Genomic DNA, 21,955 nt, shown 5'->3' with positions numbered 1-21,955 from the left:
TCAACCGCACATCACTCTCACCTTCAAGATGACGGTCCTCCGGCATGATCTCAGCACTGGCTGGTCCTTTAAGCAAAAAAATGATACCTTAGAAACTTCATGGCTTCCGGTGGCCAAGGTGCCCAGCGAAGTCCATGTTGACCTCCTCGCCAATAAGCAGTAAGACAAGCCTCGTCGTCCCTCTCAGAAAGCCCCATTCTAACATAACCTTGTAGAATCCCAGACCCCTTCCTGGACATGAACGAGCTCGCAGTCCAATGGGTCGCCGAAAAGGACTGGGTCTACCGTACCACATTCCCAACCCCATCCTCGTCAGCCTCCAACCTCATCACCGATCTGGTCTTCGAGGGCCTCGACACCTTCGCCACAGTCACCCTCAACGGCACAGAGATCCTCACGTCTGACAACATGTTTCTCAGCCACCGTGTGAACGTCTCGCAGCACCTCAACCCCAGCGGCACCAACACACTCGAAATCGTTTTCGCCTCTGCTCTTCTCAAAGGCAGGCAACTCGTCGAGCAGCACTCGCACGAGCACCGCTTCATCGCGCGCCAGACGGAACAGGGCCGCATCCCCGTCCGCAAGGCGCAGTACCACTGGGGCTGGGACTGGGGCCCCATTCTCGTCACGGCTGGCGTGTGGAAGCCCGTGTACCTGGAGCAGTATGTCGCCCGCATCGACGACGTCTGGGTCAAGAGCGAAGTCAGCCCCGACCTCGGCTCCGTCTCGGGGCGAATCATCGCCAGCACGCAAGGCTCTTCCGGCGGCGCGGCGAAGCTCTCCGTAACATTCGCCCTCGACGACAAAGTCGTGCTCCAGAAAGACCTCGTGCCTGATGATACCGGCGCCGCGGAGACGGATTTCCGCCTCGAGAGCCCCCAGCTCTGGTACCCCTTCACCCACGGCCCGCAGCCCCTCTACACAATCACCTCGACCCTCACCAACGCCGACGGCAGCACTATCCTCGCGACGCACACGCAGAAAACGGGCTTCCGCCGCGTCGAGCTGGTCCAGCAGCCCGACTCCCGCGGCAAGTCCTTCTACTTCCGCATAAACAACACGGACGTCTTCGCCGGCGGCTCCTGCTGGATCCCCGGCGACAGCTTCCTCTCAACCATTTCAGCGGAGCGCTACCGCGCCTGGGCGAGCTTGCTCGTCGCCTCGAACCAGGTCATGCTGCGCATCTGGGGCGGCGGCGTGTACGAGGCGTCCGCCTTCCTCGAGGCTTGCGACGAGCTGGGCGTGCTGGTCTGGCACGACTTCTGCTTCGCGTGCGGGAGCTACCCAACGTATCCGTCCTTCCTGGCGTCCGTCGAGGCGGAGGCGCGGGAGAATCTGAGGCGGATGCGGGGGCACCCGTCGATTGTCATCTGGGCGGGGAATAATGAGGATTACCAGGTGCAGGAGCGGTACCAGCTGGAGTACAAGTTCGAGGAGGACAAGGACCCGCAGTCGTGGCTGAAGTCGAGCTTTCCGGCGCGGTATATCTATGAGGAGCTGCTGCCGAGGGTGGTGCGGGAGGAGAGCCCATGGACCGTGTATCATCCGAGTAGTCCATGGGGCGACGGGAAGCTGACCGCGGACCCGAGCGTTGGTGATATCCATCAGTGGAATAGTAAGTCTCGACCAGACCGGTTATGCAGAGCTATCTTTCTGACTTGAACCAGTTTGGCACGGAACCATGAACAAGTACCAGGACGCCGCCCAGATGACAGGGCGCTTCATCAGCGAGTTCGGTCAGGAGGGCTACCCGCACCTCTCCACCACCACGGCGATGATCACCTCCGCCAGCCAGCGGCGACCGGGCAGCATGGCGATGGACTTCCGCAACAAGGCGTACGACCACGAGCGGCGAATGATGACGTACATCGCCGAGAACTTCTCCGTTAAGTACGACATCGCGTGGTTCACGTACCTCACGCAGCTGATGCAGGCCGAGACCATGTCCTTCGCGTACAAGGCGTGGCGGCGCGACTGGGGCCGGCCCGGGCAGCGCGGCTGCGGCGGCGTGCTGGTGTGGCAGCTCAACGACTGCTGGCCGACTGTCTCCTGGGCCGTGGTGGACTACTGGCTCGTGCCGAAGCCGGCGTTCTACGCGATCGGGCGGGCGCTGAGGGGGCTGGATGTGTGTGTGGGCAGGAGAGTGGACGAGTGGACGAAGTGCCATGCGGACCCGACACTAGGGGCGCGGGGGACGGAGTTCGAGGTGTGGGTTGCGAGTGGGAAGACGGTGGATGTTGAGGGGATTGTTGAGGTTAGGATTGTGTCGATTGAGACCGGCGAGGAAGTTAGGGAGAGGGTTGAGAGGGCGGTCACGATTGCTGCGAACGCGACGACTGAGGTTCTGGGGAAAACGAAGCTTGCGGCTTTGAAGGAGGAGTTCGGTGATGAGAGGGTGCCTTTCGACCCGGAGAATGATGTGCCGTTTGTGATTTACGCGACGTTGGTGGTTGATGGCGCGGTTGTTGCGGAGGACTTTGCTTGGCCGCAGCCGTTGAAGTACCTGAAGTTTTCTGATAGAAAGGTTAAGGTTGTTGCGGAGGAGGGGAGGTTGGTTGTCTCGGCGGAAAAGCCGGTGAAGGGCTTCATCATTCAAGAGGAGAGGGGGATGAAGCTGAGCGACAACGGATTTGATGTTGTGCCAGGTGTCGAGAAGGTGATTAGTGTTCAAGGGATAGAGGCAAAGAAGCTGAGGTGGACATATCTTGGGGCGCCAGAGTCTTCATTGGCAATTTATCAGTAGAGAGGCGCAGTAGATAGATGATTAGAGTAGACTTGATTTGTAGAAATTCACATGGCGGACTATTTCACTTCTGAAGGGGTGATGCTTTTGGTTCCTTGGGGATTCCATTCTCGTCATTTCTCATTAATACGTAACTATTACAATACTTGGACAATCTTGACTTTGCGAGGATGGAGATCAGATGATGTCTCCACCAAATCCTCCGCCGAACCCTCCTCCAAAGCCGCCTCCACCTCCAAAGGGGCCTCGTCCTCGTCCACCTTGTCTGGGTAGACCTCCGGGACCGATGGGATCCCACCTAGCTCCCGGCGGCGCTTGCGGGTCGAAGCCGGCCCCCTGACCACCCTGACCTCCGAACAGAGGATCATCGAAGGTCGGGTGCATGCCGCCACCGCCTCCTGGACGAGGGAGACCTCCGCCGATGAAAGATGGTCTCAGGGGGTCATGTGGCCCAAGACCGGGCGGGTTCAGGTCATCGTGCCCAATATTGTAGGGTGATCGACCAGGAACACCCAAAGGTCGCAGAGGTGTGTTGATCTCATGCTCATCTTCGAACCCAGGCGGCGGGAAGTCACCCGCCGGGATGGGCCGTCTAGGGGGCTCAGCCAGGGGATCGTGAATGGGGAAAGGGTGGCCTGGCTGCGGCCTCTCTCCAGGGAATGGCCTTCCAGGTTCTCGACCAGACTGCGCGCGGCCTTCGCGCTGTACATTCTCGGCTGCGTCGCGGTCGTCGGGCGACTCCTCATACCCCTCCACTTGCATCTTCGGGATGAGCTTCTGCACAATCTTCGTCTTGAACTGCTCGATGAAGTCGGCAATCGCCGCCTCAGAGACGAACGCATCTCTGAACTTCTGTACCAGGTCGCTTCTATCCTCGGACCCGTCTTCGTTCAGCGTGATGCGCAGGGGAAGCTTCGACGAGTTGACCACATCCTTTGTCGTGATCTCGAATCTGTGTATGACGTCGTGGCCCTGAGCCATGCCGCTGATCTCGACTTTGCCGCCGACGCGGCTGATGCGGATGATGGATGTCATTGAAGACTGCTTGTGCGCGTACACGAAGCGGATGGCGCCGAAGCCGGCATTCCATGAGGAAGGGAGTCGGGGCGCAAGGGACTGAATCTCCTCCTCTGCGACAGGGATTAGCTTTGAGCAGACAGGGACGGTGGCAGGACACATACCTATCCTCTTCTCCTCGTCAAAGCCGAGGAGGCGAAACTTGAGGGCGGCCATGCAAGCATGGGCGAGGAGAGAGGGCAGCTCGTAGCTGCTGCTCAAGTCCGAGGTTGTGTCATTTTGGGGGTGCGTTGGCAGGGCGTCTGCCATCAACTGCAGCACCGACTGTGGTGTGAGGGGGTTCGTCATCGTGTGCTTGTGTGATTGAGAATCTCGGTTCGTAGTTGTTGGAAGAAAAGATTTGTTGCGGTTCGAACGGGAGGCCGTTGAGGTTATGTACACTGTGATTGAGGCTGAGCGGGTTTGGGCTTCAAGAGGCCTCTCGGTGTCGTTGGGTACCTGGGTGATGGAACTTTGGTGTCGACCCTACAGAGATGGGGAGCTTAGCTCTGGATGCGGGTGATGGCAGGTGGCGTCACAGACTGGTGCCTTCAGCCCTATATGTGGAGTAACCCCTCATTCTACATCCTGTCGGCATCCGCCTCGTTTAGAGGATATTGAAGAACTGTTTTTAGGCATAGCTACCTTATCACAGTATGTACAATACGGTGCAAATGAGAAGATTGGAAGAAAATTTCAGGGAAACTTCTTGTCTCTGTAACCCAGTACACATATCATGAGGACCCGGTTGTATGTCTTCCACCGCCTGGCAGTTGGCTTGGATATGTAGTTATGCATCAAAGGAGGTGACTAGACCTGCACGTGAAAAGGCGTTGGATTCGCATCACGTCCCCGTCGCGCTTCCCTGGTCTCGACGTCAGCAGGCACCAAGTTCCGCGATCGCATCTCCTGTTCAGCCCCACCGTAGTCGAGACTATTGTTCTATCGTGGCTAAGACGACAAATTCGACATTTGCATGAGATTTTCCATTTCTCAATCGACCTCCGTTCAGGCAACATGTCGTCCAGTTCTAGGCCTCCAGACTCAGCCACCGGGGCCCCGGTCCCCGTTCCGCGCCCGCAGGCAAACACCCTACTCACTTCGTTCACTGCATTCTTGACCATCACCATCCACACGATCCTCTACTACCGCCGGCTATACCCGCAACAGACGTTTCTTATGACCAAGTCGCACAATTTACCCGTTCCGCAGTCCCGGCATCCAGCTCTTTGCGAGTGGATCAACTCGGCCCTGGCCGCCATCCAGGACCAACTCGCCCTCGGCGCCGTCACCAAAGTCTGCATCGTTATTCATGCGCCAGACTCCATGGCTGTAGTTGAGCGATGGATATTTGACGTGACAAATTTCCCTGTTTGGGCTACCGGCAAGGGCAAGGAGAAGTTGGGCGCAGGTCAGAGATTCCAGCGACGGGAAGAGGACGACGATGATGGATCCGTCAACTGGGTGGATGTGAATGAGGCGTACAGAGGCGCTTTGAGACGCATTTCGTATGCGGGAGAGATGAAGGGCCCTTTACCTGAGGGATGCACTTTCACACTGGCCGTCGAACTACGCGACGAAGCACCCGCGCCCATAGGTGTATGTTGCAGACTGTTCGCATTTGGAAAACCCGGCAGCTGACACTCTTCTAGCATCCCCAACCCTGGATCCCCTCTGAGCCGTCTCTTCAGCCAGCATCCAAGACAAACCCAGTGCCGGGCGCCAGCATTGGTGGGGCTGCCACCACGCCACTTCGGTCCGTTGAAGCTGGACCGCTCTTCTTCGAGTGCTGGATTGAGGAAGGCAAGAACAATTCCTCGGAGTCTCCGCCCGATACTCAAGACTCGTATTATTCCTAAAAGATGAGGTGCTGCTCTATTGCTCCCCATTGAAAGGCAATACTTGCTGGGAAATATTGAAGCATCTTTGTGGGTCTGACGGCAGAGGCGCCAGGCGTGTCCCTTGATAGACTGGAGCTGGCAAAGCCTTATTGAAATATTCAAGGCTGTACGCGACCTTAATTCCAATGACACAAGCCAGAAAAGTCTCACGTTACTCGCTCCATGAGTACGTTCGTCGCCAAATTTGCCGAAAGGCCCTCACGATTCGACATGTAGGTGCTGCCCTACATGACGTTTGCCCCTGGGAGCCATCCGAGCCTAGCTCTGACGTCGCAAAGTAGAACAACAACGACCACAAAAACGAAACTCGACACTGCAAGCCGGCGAAATGCGCTGCCTGCCCATTTTCTTGTCTTCGCACGCGAAACCTCAGGAATCCCCGGAACCAATTTTCATTTACGGACCTCTCTGCTTCAAGCCTACCCTCTCCCATATTCTTCGCCTCGACTCGGGAGGAGACTTGAAAGATGGCCAATTGCGCCCCGCCAAGGTGCCCGGATACACTTGTCGCGTCATGTACGGCTTTGAGGGTTTCGCCGCAATCAGAAAAGAGAAACAGACCATGGACGGCTTCATCTTCCAACCAGCAAACCCATCTCAACGACGTCGAATAGACAACGAGTTCCAGCGGGAAGAGTTCCAGATGACCAAAGTGACGCCTGTTCCCCGGAAACAGGACCCGGACGATGCATCTAAGAATCTTGACGAGATTGACATGTACTTTTGGCATGGGTCGTTGTTTTTTGACAGGCCATGGAAGATAGATTCTTTGGTGGGGATGGCCTGGGACCTCACTAGACCGTGGAAGGGACACCCGGCATTCTTCCTCATGGTGCAACAGATGACTCGGGAAAGGGATGGTACTGAGACGGACGAGGGGCGTCATCTGCTTGACTTGGCATTTCCGAGCGAGCGTCCTTTGCTTTTCTCCTTTTACAACTAACTTTTCGTTTGTAGTTTCCTGAGCAGGTTGCTGCCAGCGTCTCCGCAAGTGCAATCGGATTGGTAAACTATTCAAGTCAACTAGTCAAAGTGAGGCCATCGCCATCCCTCAAGTAGTCAATTCGACCCCCTCCGATTGACTTGGCTAACTTGATGTCTTATAATCTAGCCAATAGGAGGCCTTAGATCAGCTATTACTCCACTTATTAGGACGGCCAGCCACACTGGCATACGTGAGGGCCCCCCTTTAGGGGGCCCCCTAGAAGGGGGGGGGGGGGGGGGGGGGGGGGGGGGGGCCTTCGGGGGGTCCTTCTCGAGGGTCCTTCTCGAGGGTCCTTCTAGGGGGCCCTAGGAGGGCTTCTGAGGCTGTAGATAGCCTCAAAATTACCCGATTAGGAAGTCTATATGACGTCACTTTATATGGTGATTGACTTGTTTTAATTGCAAGTTCGGCAAGTAATCAAAAACGCTAGAAAAAAGAGCCAATTTAACAAGTCTGGGGGTCAAAATTGACTTGATTGCACTTGCGGAGACGCTGGTTGCTGCCTGGGCTCACAACTTTTCGATGACGGTTTGTGAAGAGGGTGCGAGGCGGCTTGTCGACCTCTCCCTCCAACACCACTTCAACGAATTCCGTTCCCCCGACATAAAGATACTGAAGTCAACCTCACCGTACTTCATCGAAAACATAAACAACCACTGTCTCAACGGCGGTTATCCCGAACGAACGTTGCGAAGCATCTCAAAGCTTATGTCCTCGCCAAGCAGACGGCAGCACGGATGAGAAAGAGGCCCGATGCTCGGGAGTGCGCATGATAGAGACGAGTAATCTTGAGGCGTAGCCAACCTGGTGATTGTATCCGTCAACCAAGGCCTCGGCTTCTTGGTTGCCCAAGGACCAAAACTTGAGAATTCATTTGCGCCCTGGACTTGTCAAAGAGGAGCGGCGCGGGGCGATTATTCAACTTCGTGTAGATCTCTCTTTTGATGGACTGAATTGATTAGTATTCAAAAAGCAATGCAGGCCGATCCCACACCAGCCGCGTGACCATGGAGTGGGATTCCGTTCGAACACGATCACGATTAGTGATCGCGTTTTCACATCGCAGCTTTGGCCCCCTCAACACACTTAGTCTTGCTCAGGCAGAATAGTCCATCGGCGTCGACGCTGTGACGAACTATAAGTACAGCAGCCCTTCCGACCAGAAAGTAGGAAGAACCATCCGTCAGCGAAAAACCAAACAGCCAGCATAATCACATATCGCAAGCTCTCAAAATGCCTCTCTGGGTCTTCTCACACAGCAAAGACGCCTTCTCTCCCGATGAAAAGGAGGCGTTGGCTCAAGAGATTACCAAAATATACACCAGAATCGGCCTTCCCGCATTCTACGTGAACGTGCAATTCTTCGAAATGCCCGCTCACGACCTGTACCTTGGAGGTGCCCGACGCTCCAAGTTCACCACAATCTCAATCTACCACGTCGCGAGGCGCTTTGAGAATGAGCTCAACCAGCAGCGCTTCCTCAAGAAAGTGGACTCGATTTTGAACCCGAAACTTGGGGGAAAGGGCATGGATTGGGAGTATTTTATTCAAGAATCGAGCAGAGACTTGTGGAAGATCAACGGGATTGTGCCGCCACCTTCGGGCTCTGAGATGGAGAAGCTCTGGTTCAGAGAGGACAAGCCCGTTGTCGAGGGGGGTGTGAAAGCAAACCTTTAGTTTCGTGTTCATCTTCAACATGCCCTGAAGAGGATTCGAACGTTTGCGCGAATCAACTTGATATTGATTCACGTCGTTTAACCCGTTTGTGGTGTTGTTGACTGGAATATTTATTTTGTGCTCTCAACTTTCTTTGACAGACGAATTGAAGCAGATGGGTTGTTTTAGAGATGGTATTATGAAAGAAAGACCGTAACTAAACTTGTGTACACTTGTCATAGCCATGTCTGTGACGCCGAAATCTTCCTCCCAGTTTACTCCAGACAGCAGGCTTTTGGCTGACCAATGGCCTCACAAAACGGACGGTGGCAACCGCCGCAACAACCAATAGGGAGCCAAGCAAAATCTCCAGAGGCGATGGCCACCTCGGCCAGGTACGCATGTTGGCTAGCGTGATCCCGGGACCACATTCACCTGTGAACATGGTAGACTCATCCAAGGAGCACTCCTCGTTAACAACAAGCGAGTCTCCCGGCTCCGGAAACTTAACGCAACTGCCCTTGTTTTGCGTCAAGCAGCCGTTTCCGTTGTTTGCCTCGAAGATGAGAGGTGCTTGTTCAAACTTGGCTGCCAAATCCTCCTCCGGCACGTCTGCATCCTGATCGTGTCCGAGAACGACTATCGGAGCGCAATTCATGAACATCTCCGGGACGCTCCATCTGCCGTACCATGTCCATGCCATCACGGCAGGACCGACTGGTAGCCAGGTTGGAACCGTGAAGTTGTAGACGCTGGGAAGAACGACAGTGGGAGAGTCACCGTAATTGACGTCCGTCAAGTTGCGGATAGGACAGCCGCCGTGGATAGAGTGAATAACCCTCCACTCGCTTTTCTTTGTCGGCTTGAGGTCTCTTGTGACGGATATTTGGCATGAACCACCTCCGTGTGACGCACCTCCCATGGCCCTAATTTGTTGATTCACTGGTCAGTCGGATATGCTAAAGCTATTGAGGGTCCTCTTCATTGACTTACTGTAAATATTCAGTTGACCCTCGCTTCCAGATGTTGGAGACGCCAAAGCCATCATAATCGACCTCGCCTTTGCATGGCCAGTCAGACCCGTCCTTAGCAACAGGGCCATTGTCTTGAAGCTGGCTTGGAAACGGGACAGGATGTTGCATGAGGGTGTGACCCTCTGCTCCTGCCGAGAGCAGGACGAGCCCGGTGATCACGCCGGAAAGGGCTGGGTGCATTTTGGATTCACGTAAGTCGGGAGAAGAAACTGACTGAAAACCACTCTGCCCCTTCGGAACTATTCTGTCGGCTCGCGAGACCCCTCGTTCTTAATAGGCCCGGTCGGAAAACGTGAAGAAAGAGGAGGCGGGCAGCAGATCGCGTATCTGACAGGGTTCCCCAGTTTAGAGTTAACGTGTGCAGGTTGCATTCGGGCCTGCCCGCATTTGAATATCGAGGTCCCCTAAATTCCAAGAGAAAACAACGCAAGACCCTAGCCAGACCGGTCGCCAGTTTAGGAAAGAAGAACAGCGGTGAAGAGTGTCGCGATTCATGTCGTTCCATCCGCTCTGGGGGTGTAAGTCGCCAGCGCATGATGTGGCGTTTCGTTTGGGTATTACCCGAGGCACATCACGAGAATATCAATTCCAGATGCATACACGAATGGCTGGGTCTGGAACTCTAACAGCCTTCTGCTGTGCGCTGTGTGATAGGAGAGGCAAGGGAAGGGGGAGCCAATGAAGATAAAGATGGTGTTGCAGTACTTGGTATGATCACGAAGCAAGCGACCTCTCTACCACAGACCCAAGATCACGATGCCAGGCCACAGCTTTCGGACAGCCGTTGGCCGTCTCGTGGCTCTCGGGACAGTTCTCACATTTTTGACGTTCCAGTATATTGCTAGTCAAACAAGAACTTCATTCGGCTTTTACGAGGCCTTCTTTCAATTCAGCTCATGCATCATTGTGTTCAACTTCCTTCTCATTATCACCCGGTGGACTGAGTACGAGCCGATACCGGGCATCAAAGATAACAACCGTCTTCCTACGATCAATGTCATCATTCCGGCATACAATGAGTCTGAGTTCGTCAAAAACTCAATCTCCTCTGTTGTTTCTTCGGACTACCCGAACGAAAAGATTCACATTATCGTTGTCGATGACGGCTCATCAGACGATACTTGGTCCCACATTCAACACGCCGCGCAAGAAGCTCTTCGCTCAGAGCCACTGCTAAGATGCACCACCATACAGCACGAGATCAACCGTGGGAAGCGACAGGCTATGGCTACAGCCTTCACAGCTGCGACTAACGAAGTCATTGTGACTCTCGACTCTGACACCATCCTCGAGAAGCAAGCACTTCGAAATCTGGTTAGCCCTCTTGTACTCGACAGCGATATTGGAGGAGTCGCAGGCCATCTGTCCGTCTTCAACGTTCACTCTGAAGGCTGGAAGAGCTTCATTCCGAGGACGCTGGACTGTCTTTTTGAGCAGAACGGCAACATCCCGCGGGCGGCACAGTCAAAATACGGCTTTGTCACCATTCTACCAGGTGCCATTTCTGCTGTCCGAAGAGAAGCTTCTCAGCCGCATGCTCAAGATCTGGTGGATGCTAAATTCCTTGGCAAGCCTTTGCGGCACGGAGAGGATGTACAGCTCACGATGAACCTTTTGAGTGACGGCTGGCGACTCAGGTATCAGAGCAATGCAGTTGTCTACACAGTCGCGCCCGAGACCTTGCGCAAGGCATTTCTGATGTATGTCCGATGGGAAAGAAGCAACTACACCTACTGGATCCTTGGCCTGGTCAAGCTCGCCTTCACCGACGCCAAGAGGCTCGTTCTGAATCGACTGGGCCTCCTTTCTCTGAGTCAGTCCGGCGCATCGCTCGACTTGGAGAAGCAACATGGCAAGCGAGTGGCGAATGCACGACAACCGGACTTTGCGCCGATGCTGACGATCATCTGCGCAACCTGCGCGACCCTGTCTTGCGTGGAAGCGGCATTTTCTTGGGTGTGGGGGGCCTTCCGCTCTCCGTGGGTCACGACCATGAATGTCTGTTGTCTCGTCGTCTTTGCGACTTGGTCAAGCCCTCTCTTATTGGCCGATGCACTCAGCAGAAACGAAGATGACTCGATGCTTCAAAGTGGACTTCAACAACCGACATCGGATCAATCAGAGAGTTCATATCCGCGTTTAAGGAAGAAGATGCAGTACTTTTACTTTTCTACGGTTGCGAATTTCTTCTTTGTGAGCTGGGCATCAGTGTTTGGACTGTTTACACTCAGAAGCCAAAGTTGGTTGACAAGATGATATTTAGATAGAGGGAGCTTAGAACTGGAAGACGACAGACAGCTTGGTTCATCCAATATGATTTAGACCTCGCAAAAGTCTACAGTGATGTGAGAACCAGGCTTGGACCATTGTTTCAGGAGTCACCCTCGGTAGTCAGAATGAATGTAGTAGATTTATCCCGTGCATCGTTGCCGGACCCATCCTTGTTAGGGTTGCGGCGGCTACAGCTGCTACTATCACCATCCTCGTCAGCCCCTCCCGCGTTTTTTATCTCTGAGCCGATCACGCCAGCAATATTCGCCACAGAAAGTTTCCGTATTCTGCAATGAACCCTGCCGCAACTGAATCGTGTCCCTTGCCACCGCTGTAAGAAGCACGTTGCTGCCATGTGAATGGCTGGGTTAACGCGCACGCCTGTGCTAAATAAAGGAGCACTTGCATTTATCACATCTCTGTTATCGCGATAATCATAAACACATGATTTGTAAATCTGTTGTAAACACAACCCCCCATGGATTCTCGTTTTCGTTACAGCCAAGCAATTATCGGTGAGGAGCCCAGCTGAACATGGCAAGTTCTGGACTTCAATAAGACCAGGTCCAGCCACCGAAGTGAGGGGGTTACATCGACACCCCGGGACGGGATCCAGTAAGCTTGATTGGTTTGAGCCAATGAGACTCTTGACAAACAACGTGATAGACGCGCTATCTATTAAACTTCCGGACGAACTGCCAAGTAAGAATCTTGTTTTAAGCGATGGGATGCCGAATTGGTCGTACTCGCGCGGATACTATCATGCCGCACTGCTGTAATAGCGTTTAAAACTAGAGTTTACACGTGTACGTCGGGTCTATTCCATCCTTCAGTACATTAAGTGTACCATCCTTGTTTGCAAACCTTCGGATCCGAACTGGAAGCCATTGTGTGCTCCGCCGTCAAAGAAACCACAATGTCTCCCACAACGAAGCGAGATACACAGCGCCCATTCGTGTCAAAACACGGGCAGGTCATTCGCAAATGCAGAGTCAGTTGACCAGTCGTCCCAGGCGTGAATCGCAGCTGACCTCTTCCCAGATACCAGGAACTGTCGCTTTCACATTCGATGATGGGCCGTCTTTCTACACAGACTACATCCTGCATGAGTTCGCCCAGTTCAATGCAACCGCGACGTTCTTTCTTGATACCTCGTCATGGCTCACAGAAGAAAACCGTTCCGGTTACTGGGAGTCATTAGTGAGAAGACTGGTTGAGGACGGGCATCTCATAGGACTTACAATTGAGTCATGTGATGGTGGTTCTCCGAATTACGACGAGACCAAACATGCCCTGGCCGAAGCCCGCAAGAGAATAGGCAGAATCTTTGTTTCATCAACTTCCTCAAGCGGACGTCATCCTATGTACGTGAGGGCGCCTCCAGACTGCAGTATGCAAAACGGCTGCGTGGAAAAGTTGACCCTCGACGGCCAACGACTTGTATTCCCTGGCAGCAACTCGGAAGATCCACGCGACGACCCTGGGCGAGATCTGAACTCTACATCTCTCCTCAGTGACTTGGAGTCTGCGGATCCAGAAAAAGACTCTTTCCTGATTAGGATGCACGACACTGAGCAAACTGCTCTCAACGTGGGTAGCCTGGTACAGAGCTTTGCCAGCAAGGGCTTCAAGCCAACTACAGTTGGAGACTGCATAGGTGATCATGACCACTTCATGTACCTGCAGCCACCCCAAAGCAGCCAGCCGTTTGGAAATCTTGGAGTAAAGATAGGAAATTCTTGGAACGGATCGTTTTCACAGTTGCGGTGGGTTGGATTCCCCCTCATACCTCTTCTCGAATTCATGGCTCTTGCCGCCCTGTTCTGGACAGCTCGGCGGTACAGGAAAATCAGGTCGCATATGCATATTGTACGATAATGAGTTGAGATGCGTCACATAATTTAAATGGTACTTGTTTGGGAGGCTGGCAATAGGAGTCTTTGTTAAGCAGTGCAGTCATTTCTTTGAGACGACAATGGGTACTATGGACACATTGTGAGTTTGGGCGAGACTGGACAACAGCGGTAAAGTCTTTTTCGAAGACCAAGTTTTGTAATAAGCGAGAAATGAACAAAGACAATGCAGCATGGAACTTCTTCGTAATTCTCTCAAGGTATTTCCTTTCCACTTAGTGTAAGATGAAACCTGAACCGACGCAGCTTCAGAAGACTGCCTTGTTTTTGAACGTGCTCTCAACAACATAACATAGATCCATGGATAGTGAAAATGTAATCTTTTACTTCGATGTGTAGTTGAAACGAGCAGACACTCTACTTTCCATTATCAATGACTTCTGAGGCTTCTGCTGTTCACTTATATCGAAACGACAAATGCTTGAATCTGTCGCATAGTTACCTTAAACTTACCACGCGAATGACCCCTCAATTCAACCGTGGCCAGGAAAACCTTTTACTCGTTCATATGCAGAACGCAGCTTCGCGAGCATTTGCTGTTGTAGCTGACGACAAAGCTGCTTTGGTATCGATATAGCTTGTTGTCCTTGTCGGACGGCCCTCTCCATGAATTAAGTTCGCAAGCACAACTTTGAGAGACGACCAGAGTCAGCTTTGAGGTCGTCTGTGTGAGCTTCATGGAGTAATGACGGGGCTCGAACGGCATGTCAACGAAGTCATAGCCTGCAGATGCCAAATAATAGACTGTCCCAAAAATCAGCTAATTGATCGTGATTCTGCGCTGTACCAGTGAGATAATGAATGAACAAAATTTGAAAAATCTGATTGTGGCTGATGCAAACACATGGATGAGTTCTGGAACGGGCGTCGGCAGCCGGCCTCCTTAAGAAGAAAAGAACCGTCGGACCAAACCCGACAAATACAGAGTCATGGAGTTGCGCAATATTCCAGCTGCTGGCGCGTAGTGTGGGGGCTGCTGGTTTATGTCGAGCGGATTGCGTCTTCTCCCCAGTCAATGTCGCAACGACCATCGCCAAAAACCGCGGTGTGCAACCCGCGATGTCTAGCCCGGTTCAGCAACCGACCGCGGACAGTCCCCGACGAACGGAAGTCCGGCACGGGAGCTTCCATGGTTATTGCATAGGAGCCACCATAGCCGTGAGCCAGCGGGCGAAGGAACGGTTCCACCTCCACGGAACTTATCGCCAAGCACGTCTTCGTCTTGCATTTTGATACCATCTTGGAGGATTTTCGGACGACGTCCGCCGCCAGCTAAGCAGTTCAAAGACGGTGGCGAGAGATGTTGTATATGATAAAGATCATCACCCTTCTCATCTTCCATCTGTGCCACGTGGGAAAGTGCATGTCTTGCAGTTCGTCAAATATCCTGATCCACCAACAGTGAAGATGGGCGTTCCAGATAATTTGAACATCCAAGTCGCCGCTAACGATGCTGGCGGCCGGGATGCGATGGCCATCGGTCAATCTTCAGGGTCTGATGGCGGCATTACGCCCGTGGAGAGCGAGCCAAAGGATTACATCGATCCCAAGGAGGAACGGGCTTTTGTTTGTAAGACGGGTTCTTTGTGCACATTGGCCTACGCACGGGTTGACTGACATCAACAGGGCGCCTCGACTTGTTCTTTCTCACCATAGGGTTTCTGGGCTATATGTTCAAGTACATCGACCAAACAAACATTGTGAGCCGGAAACCGGTGTGCCATGATGCCAGACAGCTAACCCGCAACTTAGAGCAATGCATACGTGTCTGGAATGAAAGAGGATCTCAGCCTGTTTGGCAACGAGTTGAATTACTTTACCACGTTCTTCAAGTGGGTTTGCCTCCGAGGCACTTTATTGGAGCCTAGAGAACTGACCATGCTCCCCAGCATTGGATACATGATCATGCTTTACCCTTCATGCATCATCATCTCCCACTTTGGCCCATCAAAGTGGCTTCCTGCATGCGAGGTCCGTACCATCGCTGTTGATTAAAACTCAAAACTGACAAAGCCAGCTTATCTGGGGTGTACTTACATGCTGCTTGTCAGTCGTCACGAGCTCCAAACAGGTAAGAATCGTCTTACGCTACCTAAGTAATCCGACTGCTTACCCATGTCAGGTTTACGGCCTCCGTTTCCTCATCGGCCTGTTTGAAGGGACCGCCTGGCCAGGTTACTTCACACTCATCAGCCAGTGGTACATGCCCCACGAAGTAGCTCTGCGCATGAGTCTCTACAACATCGCCCAGCCCGCGGGCGCCATGCTGTCCGGTGCGATGCAGGGCGCGCTGTCTACCAACTTTGAGGGCGTGGCTGGGAGGTCAGGCTGGCGGTGGGCCTTCATCATCAATGTGAGAGCTATCTCGTGCCATGATTACTAGATTGAGAGGCTGATTATATCACAGGGTGCTTGTACCATCGTTGTGGCTCTCGCAGCCTTCATCATCCTTCCTGGCTATGTCGGTTCTCCCTAACGCAATCTTCCCACCACCATGACTAACTCGATCACAGCCCGAACGCCCCAATCCGCTTTCAAAATTCTATATGACGGACCGTCATATTGAGATAGCAGTCGCGCGCGGCCGCCGGGTTGGACGTAAGCCGCAGATTGGTATCACCGTCAAGTCATTCCTCCGATGCTTCACATTCTGGCAGCTGTGGGCTATTGCGAGTACGTACTGTACCGACTCATGGTCTTTTCCATGAGTAGACCTACGTTTTTGAGTGCAGATCTGACATTCATCTTAGTTGCATGGCCTGTCGGAGGCAACTTCACGCCCGCCAGCTACTTCAACCTATGGCTCAAGTCTCTAAAGAACTCGGACGGAACTGTTAAATAGTGTGTTCAGAATCATCCTATTCGCCCTTTAAGTCCAGGCTGACAAGTTACGTAGCTCTGTAGCTATGCTCAATTATCTACCGACAGCGCCTCCACAAGGGCAATCAAAGCAATTTTAACCCCTATACTTATTAACTTAGCTCTTTTTTTTTAGTGTTTTTAATTACTTAGCTAATTTATAAATAAAACAAATTAATCACTATATAAAACTATATTATACTTATTTAAAGCTATTTATACTACCCCTAATAGCTTAAAGTTATTACTAAGTAATATAACCTCCCTTTTTAGCTAGTTCTTTATTAGCTAGAGACTCTCTATAGTACTAAGCTTTATTAAGAACCTCTATAATATAAAAGTTAATTTAGCCTAGTTAAAAGCTTTTTTATAGTTAGTAGATATTATAAAGATAGTAAAGATATTAATTACTAATTTATAAAGTATTAGATATATCTCTAAGTAGTTTTATTATTATTTAATAAAATTACTAATAACTTTAAGAAGTTTCTAAAAGTAGAGATTAAATTTATTAACTTAAGGTAATATATAGTAGTATTAGCTATTAACTTATTACTAATAGTAACTATTATTATTATCCCTAGCTTTAATATTAATAGGGATAACTATTAACTATCTATTTAGTATTAATATTACTATTTTTAGCTTAGATTAATAATATTACTTATTAAAGAAGTTTTTAAAGTTATTAAGAGTTTTTTTAATTTATCCTTTTTAGTATTTATAATATTATATATCTTATAAATATAAAATACTTAATAATAGATATAAGATTAACGTTATAGAAAATAGTAATAAATCTCCTATTTTATTATAATATAAAAAGAGCTTCTACTATATTAGTTTAATATTAATATAAAGGAAGGACTATTATTTCTTATTAAAGGAATTAAATTATAAAGCTAATTATAAAACTAATAATATTTAGTTTTTATAAATATAAGTTAAGAGAGCTTATATATAAAATTAACTATATTAACCTTAGCCTAAATATCTCTATAACTACTATAATTAATCTTTAGTATTATTATTAATAAATAGAGAGATTATAACGTTATAATAGTCTTTTTAGTTAATAAAATATAAAAGAAGATATTCTATATTTATTATAACCTCTTAAAGTTAATTATAACTATTATTAATATTTTAGCTTTTATACCTCTTTATTTATTAGTAAAAAGGCTCTAAGATTATATATATCTTAGCTAGAACCTTTTAATTTTCTAAGGATAGAAGGTTTTCTTTAGGGATATATTACTTAATATTATTATTATTATTATTTAAAAGTATAAAAGCTTAAATCTCTATTTTTTTCTTTATAGCTCTTTAGATTATAAGATATATATTATTCTAATAAGTATTATTATTTAGGATAAAGAAGGCTTCTTAGTATAACTCTAAGAAGATCTAAAAGTTAGAGTCTCTATTAACCTCTACTATAGCTTTTTAATATTATTTATAATATTATAGAAATAACTAGATAAACTTAATAATATTATAAAGCTAGTTAATAAAGTTAAGCTATTATTAACGCTCTAAATTATTATTATAACCTTTAAGCTTATAGAACTATAATTTAATATATAAAGTCTCCTTATTAGTGCTAAATAAAAACGCCTAAGCTAAGAGATTAAAAATATAGCTATAATACTATATATATTAAGCCTAAATATTTATCTCTATTATCTCTAAGTCTAATTCTCTATAGAAATCCTAGAAATAGATATTATTATTTATAATATTATTAGAGATAGTTACTTTAATCTAATCCTAGATATAATAGTAGTTAATAATATTAATAAAAGTTACTATAAAAGTAGTACTACTATAATTACTATAATATTAATAGAAAACTAGAAAATAGGATTATAGAGTACTATTAGTATTAATAAAATAATTAATAACCTCTATAAAAGTATAAATATTTAGGAATATCTATAGATTAAATAATAGGTATATTTTTAACTTTACTATATAAAGTTCTTTAATTACTAACCTCTTACTATAATAGTAGATATTATTAAAATAGTCTTAAATAGATAAATAACTTTATAATATCTTACTAATAACCTCTATATTATAATACTATAGTATTTACTAGAAGTAGGAGTTCTTAAAATAAGTAAATAAGAGGTTAATAGAAATAATTAAAGCTATATAGAGATTATATAGAGTAGTTACTTTAGCTTTAAGTATATTTATATAGCTAAATTAAAGTCTTTTTAGGGAAAATAATATAAATATAGCTATTAATAATAATATTAGAGTGCTATTAGAGTTTTTATCTAAGTAAGGAGAGATCTTATAGATAATATAAGTATTTTAGCTTTATTAAAGTATAATTATTATAGATAGAAAGCTTAAATTAATATATTATAATAAGTGCTTTTATAAAGTAGATATAGTAGTAATATTAAAAACTTTTAGTTAGTTTTTTATATTATATTACTAATAACTTTAGTAAGACCTTACTATATATCTCTAAATAACCTTAATAAGGAAGTTATTATAATCTTAAATCTAACTAAATTAACTCTACCCTCTCTTATATAAGAGCTATACTTTAAATATATATTATTTACTACTAATAATAATAATTAGTAAGTTATTAATTATAAAATTTAGAGAAATAATAATAAATAAAGTAGTTATAATCTATATTAAGATATAGAAATATATAGTAATTAATAATATATAAATATTATTAATTAATAAAAAAGTAGTAATAATAATTAATATTTTAACTCTAAAAATAAAAAAGATAATAAAGAGTATAAATAATATATATAAGTTAAAGTAATAAATAACTTTTAGAAATAATATCTAATTATAATATTATTTATATTATTTAAACTACTATAATAACTTCTACTCCCTTAAAAAGTTTTATATTAATTAAATACTAACTAATATTATAAAAGCTATCTAAATATCTTTATTATTATATATAGTGATTAATAAGTTATTAATAGTATTATATTTTAATAACTAATTATACTTAGAAAACTAAAGTAGGGATTAATCTATAACTTCTTATTAGTTAATCTATAAATAATATAAGATATTAAATATTTTAATTCAATCGAGGGATATTAAATTAATTAATTAGGTAGTAGTAATAGCCTCACTTTGCTTAGTTAGGTTAAATACGTTGTTAATTTACTTGCCCTTATGGAGGCGCTGTCTACTGATAGCAGGCCAAGGTCTGCAGCTCATCTCGGAGCTCCTCTTCAGTGGCTTCAGCGGCTACTTTGGCGTCCACCTACCATTCTTGCTACTTCACTCCGTAACTCGTCCCTCCCTGATATGAGGAGATGACTTGAAAACTGACACAGCGCAGGCCATCAACATTGCCTCTCAGGTGATCCTCATCGTCCGGCCAAAGAACGAAGGGGCTTACATGGCCGGCTGGTACATGAACTACATCGGAGCGTACGCCAAGACCACCCCTATTTTCAGTCATATCCATAACCTGACATGTTGCATAGTGTTTCCACCATGCTACTCTGCTCCTGGGGCTCGGCACATCTCCAGCACGAGCCTGAGGTCCGCACCGTCCTGTTCGCCAGCGGCACCGTCCTTGCTTACATCATGAGCGCATTCATACCCATTGCCGCGTTTCCTGCCTCGGAGGCTCCCAACTGGCGCATCGGATCAAAGCTATATCTCGCATTTGCACTCGTGGCTGTAGTGATCTTTATTGGGATTCATTTCGGGTTCAAGTGGGAGGAGAAGAAGCAGCAGAAAGAGGTTGTGAAGGAGGAGCTAGCTGGCGAGCCGGACGATGCGAACGCAGGGGTCAAGACCGTAAGTCTGGAGACAGAGAAGTAGGTAGGGTTTCTTTGTCTTAGCAGTTACACGAATATGGAGAGAGACGGTCAGTTGGCTGCACTCAGTTCTAGCAAGGCGAAATAATCTCTCTTTGAAGGACACTTCAACCGCTTCGTGCATTAAAACAAGAAATCTGACCATTTCTACAAGCCCTTTATGTCTCTTAAGATCTGTTTCATGTAGCACCAATTCGGTTCAAGTTTCCCTCTCACCACCAACAACCAACGACCCCCATTTCTGCGCCGCCATACACCCGCCATCAATGAGGATATCAACACCATTGATATACCCACAACCAACAACAAACGCAACCGCATCCGCCATCTCCTCCGCCGTCCCCGCCCTCGGCACCGGCAACCCCTCAATCATCGCCCTGATCCCCTCCCCACTCCCGCTCGCCATCTCCTCCCTCAACATCTTCGTCTCCGTACACCCGGGGCTCACACAGTTCACCCGCACCCCCCTCCCCGCGTACTCCTTACTCGCCGCCGCCGCCGCCACTCTTAACACGTTCGCCTTCTTCGCGATGCAATACGCAGCCCCCTCATGCGCCCGTCCCATCTCCCACATATCCTCATTCTTCAACAGCTCCCCCAGCGGCGCCAGCGCGAGATGCCGCTCCAGCGCCTCGGACATCGGCGGACCCATGTACTGCGCCATACTCCCCACGCAGACCAGGCTACTGCCCCTTGGCATCTCAACCTCCGCGCCAAAGGCGGCGATCACGTTCGCCGTGCCGAGCACGTCGACCTCGTAGATCTTGGCGGCGTCGCCCATGGAGGGTGAGATGGCGGAGGTCAGCACGACGGCGGCGATGGCGCCGCCGAGGGACGCCGCGGCCTTGGCGACCGCGCTGACGGAGGCGTAGGAGGTCACGTCGACCTGCTGCGTGGTGAACTTGTGGCCGGCCTGTTTGAGGGCCTCGGAGGCGCTGGCGAGGGTGGAGGCGGAGCGCGAGGCGAGGAGGATGTGGTGGCCTTGGCCGAGGCGGAGGGCGGTTGCGAGGCCGATGCCGCCGCCGCCGATTACCACGAGAACCGGGAGGGTGTCGAGGGCCATTGTGTTTGGTCTGGTCAGCTTGGGATCGTTCTAATGACGGAGGCTATTGCAAAGGAGATTGGCTTGGATCATGGTATAATTCGCCGTGGGATCGTAGCTTATTTATCCAGTCCCCATCTCGGTTTCGCATCCACGACAGGGACTCGCAATCTATCTTAACTTTGCGCAAAAGAGATGAGACGAGTTTAATCCACCCTGCGCAGTACGACCTCCCAATCTGGTAGATCCCATCTCTACGCGGTACGCACCAATCACAGACACAGATGCGACGTCCAAAGTTGGCCCTGGCCCGAACTCTGATGTCCTACGTCTCCAGATGATTTGCTTCATCGGCAAACAGCGCCCGCCGAACCCCGTCCGTGTTCCTGCCTTACGCGCAGGGAGGGAGGGGGAGCCATAGCTTCGGTGCCTGATCACAAGCCAGAAACCAAGCAGCTCGCTGTTTTCGGGCTCCAAGCTTCTTTATGTGTGCCGACGGTGGGTGCTGGTTTGCGGTTTCGCCGGCGGTGGTTCCATGCCGAAGGCAACCAAGGGGTGAGGAGAAGCTTTTTGTTCGGGTTCGTGATGGGGTTGAGGTGCGAACCCGAGGCAACCGAACACGCGGTTCGTCTGGGGTGAGGGAGGTCGATGAGGTGTTCGTGCTCTTG

General features: G+C 48.7%; 8 protein-coding genes across 8 annotated transcripts; 5 read left to right on the top strand and 3 right to left on the bottom strand.

Moving 5' to 3' along the window:
* Nucleotides 1-28: 28 nt before the first annotated feature.
* mndB (Beta-mannosidase B) lies at nucleotides 29-2,743 on the top strand (the record flags this gene model as incomplete). Its single annotated transcript, XM_036640748.1, has 3 exons — nucleotides 29-159; nucleotides 216-1,615; nucleotides 1,668-2,743. The coding sequence occupies 3 exons, from the start codon at nucleotides 29-31 to the stop codon at nucleotides 2,741-2,743; spliced, it is 2,607 nt and encodes an 868-aa protein (XP_036494128.1).
* Nucleotides 2,744-2,920: 177 nt separating this feature from the next.
* CGCS363_v008898 (uncharacterized protein) lies at nucleotides 2,921-4,108 on the bottom strand (the record flags this gene model as incomplete). The annotated part of the gene is made up of 2 exons (XM_036640747.1): nucleotides 2,921-3,873; nucleotides 3,925-4,108. The coding sequence occupies 2 exons, from the start codon at nucleotides 4,106-4,108 to the stop codon at nucleotides 2,921-2,923; spliced, it is 1,137 nt and encodes a 378-aa protein (XP_036494129.1).
* A 708-nt stretch (nucleotides 4,109-4,816) lies between these two features.
* rev7 (DNA polymerase zeta processivity subunit) lies at nucleotides 4,817-5,658 on the top strand (the record flags this gene model as incomplete). The annotated part of the gene is made up of 2 exons (XM_036640746.1): nucleotides 4,817-5,398; nucleotides 5,452-5,658. 2 exons carry the CDS (start codon nucleotides 4,817-4,819, stop codon nucleotides 5,656-5,658), a joined length of 789 nt encoding a protein of 262 aa, XP_036493936.1.
* Nucleotides 5,659-7,918: 2,260 nt separating this feature from the next.
* Nucleotides 7,919-8,362, top strand: CGCS363_v008896 (uncharacterized protein; the record flags this gene model as incomplete). Its single annotated transcript, XM_036640745.1, has 1 exon — nucleotides 7,919-8,362. The coding sequence occupies one exon, from the start codon at nucleotides 7,919-7,921 to the stop codon at nucleotides 8,360-8,362; it is 444 nt and encodes a 147-aa protein (XP_036493937.1).
* A 196-nt stretch (nucleotides 8,363-8,558) lies between these two features.
* CGCS363_v008895 (uncharacterized protein) lies at nucleotides 8,559-9,555 on the bottom strand (the record flags this gene model as incomplete). The annotated part of the gene is made up of 2 exons (XM_036640744.1): nucleotides 8,559-9,267; nucleotides 9,335-9,555. 2 exons carry the CDS (start codon nucleotides 9,553-9,555, stop codon nucleotides 8,559-8,561), a joined length of 930 nt encoding a protein of 309 aa, XP_036494054.1.
* A 576-nt stretch (nucleotides 9,556-10,131) lies between these two features.
* nodC-1 (N-acetylglucosaminyltransferase) lies at nucleotides 10,132-11,631 on the top strand (the record flags this gene model as incomplete). Its single annotated transcript, XM_036640743.1, has 1 exon — nucleotides 10,132-11,631. One exon carries the CDS (start codon nucleotides 10,132-10,134, stop codon nucleotides 11,629-11,631), a length of 1,500 nt encoding a protein of 499 aa, XP_036494055.1.
* Nucleotides 11,632-14,966: 3,335 nt separating this feature from the next.
* Nucleotides 14,967-16,401, top strand: FEN2-1 (Pantothenate transporter FEN2; the record flags this gene model as incomplete). The annotated part of the gene is made up of 9 exons (XM_036640742.1): nucleotides 14,967-15,129; nucleotides 15,186-15,259; nucleotides 15,312-15,391; nucleotides 15,449-15,530; nucleotides 15,577-15,630; nucleotides 15,682-15,912; nucleotides 15,967-16,020; nucleotides 16,073-16,232; nucleotides 16,310-16,401. The coding sequence occupies 9 exons, from the start codon at nucleotides 14,967-14,969 to the stop codon at nucleotides 16,399-16,401; spliced, it is 990 nt and encodes a 329-aa protein (XP_036493934.1).
* A 4,043-nt stretch (nucleotides 16,402-20,444) lies between these two features.
* Nucleotides 20,445-21,308, bottom strand: lxr1-2 (NADP-dependent mannitol dehydrogenase; the record flags this gene model as incomplete). Its single annotated transcript, XM_036640741.1, has 1 exon — nucleotides 20,445-21,308. The coding sequence occupies one exon, from the start codon at nucleotides 21,306-21,308 to the stop codon at nucleotides 20,445-20,447; it is 864 nt and encodes a 287-aa protein (XP_036493935.1).
* Between the last annotated feature and the right edge of the window lie 647 nt (nucleotides 21,309-21,955).

The sequence above is a fragment of the Colletotrichum siamense genome (genome assembly GCF_013390195.1).
Source record: "Colletotrichum siamense strain Cg363 chromosome Unknown KSG_Cg363_contig05, whole genome shotgun sequence".
Lineage (NCBI taxonomy): Eukaryota > Fungi > Ascomycota > Sordariomycetes > Glomerellales > Glomerellaceae > Colletotrichum > Colletotrichum siamense.
This window is presented reverse-complemented; position numbering and strand designations above follow the sequence as displayed.